The sequence below is a fragment of the Priapulus caudatus genome, unplaced genomic scaffold (assembly GCF_000485595.1).
Source record: "Priapulus caudatus unplaced genomic scaffold, Priapulus_caudatus-5.0.1 Scaffold16, whole genome shotgun sequence".
NCBI classification, from domain to species: domain Eukaryota; kingdom Metazoa; phylum Priapulida; class Priapulimorpha; order Priapulimorphida; family Priapulidae; genus Priapulus; species Priapulus caudatus.
This window is the reverse complement of record NW_014577077.1, coordinates 94,471-106,443: the sequence shown is the minus strand read 5'-3', so window position 1 is coordinate 106,443 and position 11,973 is coordinate 94,471. Positions and strand designations below refer to the sequence as shown.

Here is an 11,973-nt window from a genome sequence, read left to right as displayed (position 1 = left end):
TATATATATATATATATATATATATATATAGGTAATTATAATAAATTATAGCTTATTAAGTTATAATAACTGGCAAGTGGTATATTAACGCTTGTGAGTGAAATCGGAATAATGAGAACTTGGTTGCCATTTAAATGCTGCAGGGTGGCATTTTTGTTTTGACGTTTTCCATCTGATGCTTATTTCCCGCGCGAATATGATAAGTAAGTTATCAAATCTATATTGATGTTTAAAACAATATATAATTGATATTTACGTATCTCAGACTGAAATTACGTGATCACGTCACATCTACAGAAAATTTTACTTCACGATTGCCACCTATAAAATAGGGTGTCACAAGAATTGAGGAACTGTACTGCAATTATTCCCACTATTACACTAGCTCATTCCAGAATAAAACCCATCGCATCACGTGAATATATACACCAATGTGCAACGTATCGCTCCCTCTTCCTTTCTCTAATCTTTAGGCTATGTGGATGTTCACATGCACTCGATGAACATACAGAAATATCACACGCCGGTTAGCACAGCAAACACCCACGACAACTGTAATCTCGGCGTGTTCAGAAGGTGAAAAAAGCAATCAGCAACGTCACAAACACCTATCGTTGAATTCCATTTTATAGGAACACGATTATGAGTGCTATAAGGTACTGGCTAAAAATTCTCGTCGTCTTATATAAAATTGCGTTGGACTGAGAAAGAAAGGAGTCCCATCTCCATCTAATATACAAAAGAGCACTTCTGTGTGATCTGATAAGAGTATTACGGTAAACGCCACGCCACTGGTTTTGAAATTGACCGTTGACCGTTAGACCAGTTATAGTAATTTCATCTTTAATTCGTACCATCTATAAGAATAAAACGTAGGTGCGCCTGTACAACACACCCCTGCCTATCATTTCCTAACGCATTTTAAATTTACTCCAGAATAGCAACGATTACAAATTCAACCGTGTGCAGGATATCTGCAGAGAAACTCATCAGCTACTTCCATTTCCATACTTCTTTCAAAGAACAACAGTCATCATAGTTAAAACAAAAACGGCAAAAATGATAGTTATCCTGCTCTGTATATTATAAATATCACATCACACTATTTCGGAAGGTGGACAATAATATTAAACATAATTGTCATATGCAGTGCATAGTACGCGCATATAGTAAACATCCTTCTCCCAATGACACTTCAGTGGGTCGTCTATGTACATGCGATAACGTTATGTGGGATTAAGCAGTAACGTGAATACACTCTATACATATGCGGATGAAAAAACGACGCAACCCAAGCCGATCATTTCAGCACATGCTGTGATAGGAAAAACAGTATCTATTGATAATGTTGAATCGGAAACGCCACATTCTACTTACTCCTCCAGTAAATTCAGTAAGTCTACTAAGTCTTTTTAATAAAACTGACGGTATTAATTCCCATAATGCTGAGTGGGAAATCGCTGATACAATGAATGTCTTTCCATTTTTGTTACTGCCAGTGTCACTGTTTCCATTACAGAAAACTGTGGAACTAGATGGAGACAAGTAGATTAACTTGTGCTTATAAGAGAATCTTTCACTATGAAAGACATCTAGCAAACACTACAATATACATTATGCATGTATTATAATATACATAACGTCATCAACGGGATAATGATATATTTCCAGATAACTTTCTTCATGAAGGGTAAGAATAATTGAACCGTATGCTGTGATAGATGACAACCACGCCATCTATAGTGAAAACAAAGTGTAACTATATCATTTTAACATCCTAGTAATATTTTGCATCACACCACTATTACGTGACCAGGTTATTTAGATAGTTTGGAAGAGTATTATTTACTGTGACGATGGATTAATGTAAGAAAATTGTTGACACTGCACAGTGAACGAAAAATTGCTCTTGCTCTAGCATCACACAAACCTTTTAATGGCTGTACATTAACAACTTTACATGTTTACATTTTCACTAAAATTGTATCAGTTCATCGATACTGTGCTCTGTCCTGATCTCCGACATGGATGCAAGCAATGTGGTCACGTGCATGGATTTCAAAGGTTGTCCCTGTGCCAGATCCACTTCTTCACAGTTCGATCGAAGCTGTGGTTGATCCACTGTTGCTCTAGGAGTCTGTACCTTACATCACTCAGATAGAGTGGCTTGCCTCGTCTGACAAATAATCATTCAATAAATCACATTCATACACCAACAGCATCGACTATTGATCAAGCCCATCACAAATTAACAGTAACTATCGTAGCTTTAATTTTATTTGACATAAAGATCACTTTTGCACTAGAACAATGGTCCAAGTTGTAAACATACAATTATAGCAGGTGTGTGACCAGCCACAAACACTCTTACTTAATATTGAGCTTTCTCCTCTGTATAAAACATACCTCAAGTCTCTGTCCTCTTCACCAAAGCTATCCAGGTACACTGATCCCCAGATGCCAGCACGAGCACCACTGATCACAATGACTAGAGAAGAGTTGATCGCAAGGAACACACCAGTGCCTGCTCCACAGTCTACAGAGTGCTGTGAAAAACGTGCAACATAGTGCCTTACTTAAATTTCGTTTCTGTAGGTTAACAAATTCCTCTGTACATAACATGGCCGAGAACTAAAACACACTCGGGCAGAAAAACACTATTTTTAGCATTATTTTCACGACGACGTTTAATACATGTAACCAAACTAAATGCTACATTTCATTGCCCTCTTGATGGTCCCCTGATTTTATCATATATAATATTCTGTTATATATATATATATATATAGTTATACTCGTGAAGTACGGTGGTTCACACATGAGTTGGCTCACCTGGACACACTCCATTGCAGATTGCTGCTTGCAACACTTGTCCCTCATGCAGACGAACATGCCACATATGAGACACACGGCGGGCTCTTTCGGCACCGAGCTACACTTGTAGCACTGCTTCGTGCGATAGTAGGTGAAGATCTTGTCGTACTCGTTTGGCAGGCGCAATAATGCAGGGAGGCACCAGGCAAACCTGCGCAGCATCAGGCTCTACACAGACAGATACAGGCATGAGAACAGGTTGAGATGTTTTTGGAGAAAATATTTCAATTTATCGGAGTCACGATAACAGTGTGCGTAGCACACTGTCCTGCTAGGGGAGTCTGAGGGAATGGCCCCCCAGGAAATTTTGAAATTTAGAAGGGCAGATAGGCCATTTCCATGCATTCTGGGAAAAATTCCCAGAATCCATCCATTCTGTTCTTAGTAAAAGACCAATTTCGTGACTAACAATTCAAAGTCTTGTCATTTTCTATAAAAATTTCAATGTTTTATGTGGCGGTTTTTGTGTTTTGTGTGGTTGTGGCATGCCATAATTTACATTACATAGATACACCACCACTCACGATAACAGTGTGCGTAGCACACTGTCCTGCTAGGGGATCTGAGGAATGGCCCCCAGGAAATTTTGAAATTAGAAGGCAGATAGGCCATTTCCATGCATTCTGGGAAAATTCCCAGAATCCATCCATTCTGTTCTTAGTAAAAGACGCAATTTCGTGACTAACAATTCAAAGTCTTGTCATTTTCTATAAAAATTTCAATGTTTTATGTGGCGGTTTTTGTGTTTTGTGTGGTTGTGGCATGCCATAATTTACATTACATAGATACACCACGATATTTATCTGGAGTTCTGTTACTTCTGTGTGAAATTTGACGTACTTTTCCTGACTTTTTATGAAGTTTAAATTAATGAAAGTGTCAATGACACTGTAGCACATCTTGGGTGTGATAGAAGGGGGAGGGGGGGGATATAGAAAGCAAGAGTATATAGCATATCTCCCATTATATACTCTTGATAATGTTATATGCATAAGTTTTGGCGAAAATAAAATGTTTCAGAACTGAAAGTCTGAAATCTTGACGAGAAATGATGCTACACCTAAATGATCGCCATTTTGGTTTTCGAATATCGCGCAAATAAAAACAATAAAATATTCCAGTAAAATTACTGTAACGAAGAATCTAAAACAGAATATTACACGTATATATATATATATATATAGGTATGATTGTAGAGTTGTTAACACAGTTAGATGAAATAAACGTAATAGGACGTTGTCATCTCTCCAATAAGAGTAACAACTGTTTTGGGGCTAGCCTTACACAGTCATATACCAAAATTTAAAATCGAATGAAATCTAGGCCATTTTCATTTTTGCCAAAAAGTGGACGTGGCTCTAAAATAGGTCGACTGGCATGCTCCAAAATATGACGTTCAAACCTCTCAATAGGAGTAACAACTGTATGCAATTTGAAACATTTTGGGTCAAACGGTTCTTGAGTTGACCGTAGCAGACACTGAAATGCATAGTGAAATTGCTAAAATCTACCTAATTTGCATAATTAAAAAAAAAATCACAACACGGTGTGATATGTTTTGGGGGCCAGTCCTCATTCATTCACAAACCAGAAATGAGCAAAATTCGTTGTACCCTGAACTGACTTATGGCCATTTCCATTTTTGCCAAAAAGTAGACGTGCTCGAAGTAGTCGACTGGCGTGCTCCAAATAGGACGTTCAAACCTCTGCCCATATAGGCTATGAGCCAAGGGGTTGGTCGTACCATACAGATGGAGTAAGGCTCATTGTGATTTTTAGCAAGATATATGTCCCTAGATACGAAAAAAATGTGATGAGCAGTGTATAATCTCGCCATCTCTGTGTTATCACTCGAAATAGTATAAACCGCTTCTTCGCTGTGCCAAAATATGTGATATTTGGTAAATTGAAATAAATATTTTGTAGAGGACTACATAGTGCCAATAATTTGCCTACTGAATGCCAACTAATATAGTAATAGCAATATAAAACATTTTGTGGGGTTATTTGTCAAAATTATTTTTGATATAATGACTAAAAATATGTTAAATTTAGTGAAAAATGGCGCCGAAATCGGCTTTGACTTCAAAATTCACATTGCACGTTTCTGTAATAATTCACGAAATAAAAACTCCCAGAGTAACATATTACCCATCAAAAAACTTCACAAGGACCCACTGCATTGGAATATATCATTACTTTGTAATATGGTGGTTGTTTGTGGCACATATCTTGGCAAGTTCAACCATACCCCCTAATTTGATATTTGGGAACAAAACATAGATTTTGAACTTTTAGGTTTTAGCGTTTAATTTTTTTGGTATTAGCTAGTATCCCATGGTAGGTATGTAATATCAGGTACATTATATTTCACAATACATGCTTTTGATATAATGACTAAAAATATGTTACATTTAGTGAAAAGATGGCCGAAATTGCTTTGACTTCAAAATTCACATTGGCACGCTTTCTGTCATATTTCACAAGAAGCTCACTGCCAGTGTGTTTTTCTGGAAGAATGCTACAACCGAGCAGTGTATGTGCACAAGTTTGTGTATGAAGCATTCATGAGCTAGCATGGAAGGCATTCATTCCATGGGTTGAAACAAAAAACCAGAAGAAAAGCACAAACATAACGTCCTGTGTAGAACGAAGGTGAGTGATTTTGGTCGAACATTTGTGACAACAGAAATTTGACAGTCTTCTGGCAAACGCCAAATTACACGGAGTTAGTCACCACCTGGAACGAATTCTTAGACTATCTTCGCCATGACAACGGAGACTCTCAGCCTTTTGGATGCTTTATGTGGACATAGTTGAAAACGTCTTGCTTGCCCTGCTGCGTGCTGCTCAAGAAGGAAATTGGGTCTTGCATCTCTTTGCTATCCACACATGATCCCCTGGTGTTTTGCATACGACAGATTTTGATTACTGAGATGACCAATCTGGCAGCCAATCATCCGAGCTGTGTACGCAGGCTTTCTTGAGTGGTTTGTTCTCTGTTCAACCTCCTGTCACAATACATTTGGACGCATTCCGTTAACCAAACGACTGAAGTCACTGTGACAAGGCACACAGACTCCAGGAGGCACAACAAGGTTTAGTCTGAAATCAGAAGGCAGTCAAGTGCTATACATTACTGCAGAACACAGGAGGCCTTTCTTGGTCAGATGAGGAAATGGTACATGAAGATGGATCAAATGTTCCACATGCTGACCTGCCACAAGACGGCGTGTGAGGAAAGATGAGGATGCCCCAGGAAAAATGTATCATTTAACTTTTAATAGAATTATTAACTTAATAATCAGATCATTAAAGTTAAGAGTTTAAGTTAAGTTAAGTTAAGTTAAGACTTATCAGTATCTCGACAGCAAAAAAGCCCCCAAAGATATCTGCTCGGATTGAAGAATGCAGAGACATTGGAGTTAAATGCTACACTGACTTCAAAGGCTGAGAGGCTCGAGACGGACCCACCAACAAACGCTTTCATGATCCATGAAAATGAACAAACTGAAGACTTCAGCAATTTATGCAAGAAGAAAAAAGTCCGATGAGTGGCAAGATCCGTGATTCTTAAGGTGACAGAGCATTGTTTGGTTGCATCATTGTGGATGGCACAGGGACGAAATCTGGCAAATGGCTGATGTACTATCCAATCCTGCTTGTCTATTACCATGGCACTGGCAACCCCAGAAGGTCTTCACTGTAAAACAACAAGGCTGCTCTTGCTAGTTATCTACAAAAGAATGCGCCCAGCTTGACAAACTTCCTGATCATTCTGCAACCATAATAGATGGAATGAGCATAATCCAGAAGGTGAAAGGGGGGGGATCAAGTCAACTTTGAGGAAATTGCCCAGTTTGTTTGTGCATGGCACTGGAATGATGGCAGCACTAGTGACAGGATCGACATCGTCTTCGACACCTACAAAGATACATCCATCAAGAACTGTGAAAGGCTCGCCAGAGGAGAGGAACTTGGCCTGAAGCTTCAGAACATCCGCAGTAGCAAATTGTAGGCAATGGGAAGCTTCTTGCCATGTTGGAATAAGTCTACCTCATTTCATTTCTGGTGAGCGAATGGAGGAAACCAGATTACACCAAAGCGTCTGAATGAAAGGTCTTATTTGTACAACTGAACACAGTGTTACAGAAATCACCACGGAAGGACCGAGGAGGTGCTTGAGCTTCGCAAAGTACACACGAGGAAGCAGATGGTCGACTCTTTACTTCACGCTGCTCATGCTGCACAGACTGGATATCCAGCAGTTGTAATCAGCTCCGATGACACCGACGTATTATCGACATGGCGTTGGCGTTTCATACTCAATTCAATCAACCATTGTTCCAGAAATGTGCACAAAGATCGGAAACGAATCATTGACATTACCAAAATTGCAGCTTCAGTGGCGGCAGATGTTTGTCATGGATTTATAGGATGCATGCTTACACAGGTTGCAACACTGTCAGCACATTTGCAGGCAAAGGCAAACTAGGAGCGCTAAAAATGCTTAGGTCTAGCAAACGAGGTCCAAGAAACTTCGCCGAGTTGGGACAAGAATGGAATGTGGCGCGATGAGCTTATGGATAAGCTGGAGAATAATCACATGCCTCCTATATGCATCCAGGTTTGGTACAAAGGAACTTAATAGCCTTCGATACCATCTATTCTGTGGCAGAAGGGGGAGATTGAGAGGCCCCAATTGCCTCCATGCAATGACTGCTTCCGAAAACACGTACAGCGAGCCAATTACCAGGCAGCAATTTGGAAACGAAGCCTTCAGAGGCACACAATGACGCCCAGCCCAGTTGGAAAGGGATGGAAATGGGATGATCAGGATGAAACAACTCTGGCTGTGGACTGGATGAGTGGACAGCCAGCACCTCAGGCTCTTCTGGATTTGTTGGCCTGTAATTGTTCCAGGAGCTGCAAGCTACCAAATTGTGTCTGCATTGCAGTGGACTGAAAATGTACAGACATGGTAAACTTGCTGTCTGCGACAATCAGCCATTGTCTGACGGGTCAGACACGACAGCCTCCGCAGAAGATGATTCATCTGAACGAGGAGCAAGAATACGGATTCTGAGCAAATATCTGCGGGCATCTAAAAGGACACTTTCGTGATGTTTTTTCAGACGTAAGCATTAGTTAGTATGTGTTTAATTTCAATGCCTGTAATCTGTTCAATTGTGTTAAAAATTAACTGGTAATAAAATGTATAATATAACAAGGCGTGTTAAAAATTGACTGGGTACTAACAATGTATAAATTAACAAGGCGTATTTAATCGGGAGATCATTTAATGATAACATAATTATGATAAACCTAGTGTGGAGCAATTTTGCATGTATTGTGAAATATAATGTACCTGATGTTACATACCTACCATGGGATACTAGCTAATACCAAAAATTAAACCTAAAACCTAAAATGTTCAAAATCTAAGTTTTGTTCCCAAATATCAAAATTAGGGGGTAGTCGAAAGTCAAAGTCAAAGCGATTTCTGCCACTTTTTTCACTAAAGTTAACATATTTTTGGTCATTATATCAAAATTTTTGACAAATAACCCCACAAATGTTTTATATTGCGTATTACTATATTAGTTGCCATCCAGTAGGCAAATTATTGGCACTATGTAGTCTTAACAAAATATTTAATTTCATTTTACCAAATATCACATATTTTGGCGAAGCGAAGAAGGCAAAGCACTATTTCGAGTGATAACACAGAGATGGCCGAGAGTTATACACTGCTATCACATTTTTTTCATATCTAGGGATATATATCTTGCTAAAAATCACAATGAGCCTTACTCCATCTGTATGGTACCAACTGGTCAATTTGGGGGGTCTGGCTCATAGCCTAATAGGAGTAACAACTGTATGCAATTTGAAACATTTGGGTCAAACGGTTCTTGAGTTTAGTTGACCGTAGGCAGACACTGAAATGCATAGTGAAATTTCCAAAATCTACCTAATTTGCATAATAAAAATAAAAACCTGTGTGATATGTTTTGGGGCCAGTCCTCATTCCTTCACATACCAGAAATGAGCAAAATCTGTTGAACCTGAACTGACTTATGGCCATTTCCATTTTAGCCAAAAAGTGGACGTGGCTCGAAAGTAGGTCGACTGGCGTGCTCCAAAATAGGACGTTCAAACCTCTCCCGTAGGAGTAACAACTATATGCAATTTGAAACATGTGAATCAAACGGTTCTTGAGTTATTGTTGACCGTAGCCAAATGTTGACGGACGAACGGACGTACGACGGACGACACCCCATGGCAATAGCTCATCTTGACGATGTCAAGGCGAGCTACATTTTGACCAAAAAATTCCGTATTACCCCCCGAAGCTTTTTATTAGTTTTTTGCATCAATCTCAAGAACGACTATAATGAAAACCAAAATCGAAAATCCACGAATTAGCGGAAAATTCTCATGCCTGCAGATAACATGCTATATCAACACCAGGCAAAGGTACTCAACTCAATTACAAATAATTTATAAGGAGCTTATAAATATTAAGTACACTGTTATGCATCAGGTCTGGTTTGATGGTTTTCTGAGAAAAAATGGTAAAGAAAATTAAGAAATAAGACAAGACAATTTCTGGTACATAGATTCCATGACAAGTAGTATAACACCATTCAATTACTATGCTACCTTTATACGCAGCTCAATCATTTGGAAGTATATCTACTTATTTACTTCATTTGTTACATGCACCAGCAGCAACGAGTAATAAATAAAAACATAATAAGCTATGAAACCTAGATGCTATTACACCCATATTAATACCATTACCAATTATATTGAACAGAATAATTCAGAAGCACATTAACTTGCACTGCATGGTAATTGTCAGAAAACGTTCTACACTCCAACATACCTTTCCTGCGCTTGGATTCTTGTTAACAAAGGAGTTGAACTGATGGCACCAATTCCTTATTGTGTATGGTGGTTTGTTATACGTCCACTGCATCATAGACATGCAACTCACATCTACGTCAACACTTGACTGAGTGCACAGACCTAGGTACACGGCCAGGCATACAAACTCCTCCTCTGCGTTCTGCGGTGGTTAGCAAACAAATAAACTAGTATACGATGCAACATTAAGACGAAACACCACTGACATGACTGACAGCCATTGATAATAAGCTGGTAGTTAAGCTGAGAGGGTCCATGTCCCCCAGGGTACTATCGCAGGGTACCCTGGGTACGATTCGATATATCGGAACGTACCCTGGTACTATCTAATATGCCGGACCGTACCTCGCCTACTCCACTAACGAGTCTAGGGAGTCACCTACGCCTACTCCCTAACCCTAACAATTCCAGTAAAATTACTGTAACGAAGAATCTAAAACAGAATATTACACGTATATATATATATATATATAGGTATGATTGTAGAGTTGTTAACCAGTTAGATGAAATAAACGTAATAGGACGTTGTCATCTCTCCCATAAGAGTAACAACTGTTTTGGGGCTAGCCTTACACAGTCATATACCAAAATTTAACAAAATCGAATGAATCTAGGCCATTTTCATTTTTGCCAAAAAGTGGACGTGGCTCTAAAATAGGTCGACTGGCATGCTCCAAAATATGACGTTCAAACCTCTCCAATAGGAGTAACAACTGTATGCAATTTGAAACATTTGGGTCAAACGGTTCTTGAGTTGACCGTAGGCAGACACTGAAATGCATAGTGAAATTGCTAAAATCTACCTAATTTGCATAATTAAAAAAAAATCAAAACCCGTGTGATATGTTTTGGGGGCCAGTCCTCATTCATTCACAAACCAGAAATGAGCAAAATTCGTTGTACCTGAACTGACTTATGGCCATTTCCATTTTTGCCAAAAAGTAGACGTGGCTCGAAAGTAGGTCGACTGGCGTGCTCCAAAATAGGACGTTCAAACCTCTCCCATATAGGCTATGAGCCAAGGGGGTTGGTCGGTACCATACAGATGGAGTAAGGCTCATTGTGATTTTTAGCAAGATATATGTCCCTAGATACGAAAAAAATGTGATAGCAGTGTATAACTCTCGGCCATCTCTGTGTTATCACTCGAAATAGTATAATACCGCTTCTTCGCTTTGCCAAAATATGTGATATTTGGTAAAATTGAAATAAATATTTTGTTAAGGACTACATAGTGCCAATAATTTGCCTACTGGATGCCAACTAATATAGTAATAGCAATATAAAACATTTGTGGGGTTATTTGTCAAAATTTTGATATAATGACCAAAAATATGTTAACTTTAGTGAAAAAGTGGCAGAAATCGCTTTGACTTCAAAATTCACATTGCACGTTTCTGTCAATAATTCACAAATGAAAACTCCCAGAGTAACATATTACCCATCAAAAACTTCACAAGGACCCACTGCATTGGAATATATCATTACTTTGTAATATGGTGGTTGTTTGTGGCACATATCTTGGCAAAGTTCAACCATACCCCCTAATTTTGATAGTTGCGAACAAAACATAGATTTTGAACATTTTAGGTTTTAGGTTTAATTTTTTGGTATTAGCTAGTATCCCATGGTAGGTATGTAATATCAGGTACATTATATTTCACAATACATGCTTTTGATATAATGACTAAAAATATGTTAAATTTAGTGAAAAAGTGGCCGAAATCGCTTTGACTTCAAAATTCACATTGCACGTTTCTGTCAATAATTCACAAATGAAAACTCCCAGAGTAACATATTACCCATCAAAAACTTCACAAGGACCCACTGCATTGGAATATATCATTACTTTGTAATATGGTGGTTGTTTGTGGCACATATCTTGGCAAAGTTCAACCATACCCCCTAATTTTGAACAAAACTTAGATTTTGAACATTTTAGGTTTTAGGTTTAATTTTTTGGTATTAGCTAGTATCCCATGGTAGGTATGTAATATCAGGTACATTATATTTCACAATACATGCAAAATTGCTCCACACTAGGTTTTGATATAATGACTAAAAATATGTTAAATTTAGTGAAAAAGTGGCCGAAATCGCTTTGACTTCAAAATTCACATTTGAATGCACGTTTCTGTCAATATTTCACAAGAATGGCTCACTTGC

At 38.5% G+C, this 11,973-nt stretch overlaps 1 protein-coding gene across 2 annotated transcripts in view; it reads right to left on the bottom strand.

Annotated features, from left to right (window-relative positions):
- Positions 1 to 222: 222 nt before the first annotated feature.
- LOC106810187 (E3 ubiquitin-protein ligase UBR3-like) overlaps positions 223 to 11,973 on the bottom strand; it is a 28,135-nt gene continuing 16,384 nt past the window's right edge. For both annotated transcript variants that reach the window (XM_014813471.1, XM_014813479.1), the window contains exons 18-21: positions 9,767 to 9,949; positions 2,833 to 3,042; positions 2,407 to 2,546; positions 223 to 2,176 (exon numbers count right to left, since the gene is read on the bottom strand). In XM_014813471.1, coding sequence (XP_014668957.1) covers positions 2,059 to 2,176; positions 2,407 to 2,546; positions 2,833 to 3,042; positions 9,767 to 9,949 — 651 coding nt within the window. In that variant the 3' untranslated portion in view covers positions 223 to 2,058. The remainder of the gene's footprint in view (positions 2,177 to 2,406; positions 2,547 to 2,832; positions 3,043 to 9,766; positions 9,950 to 11,973) is intronic.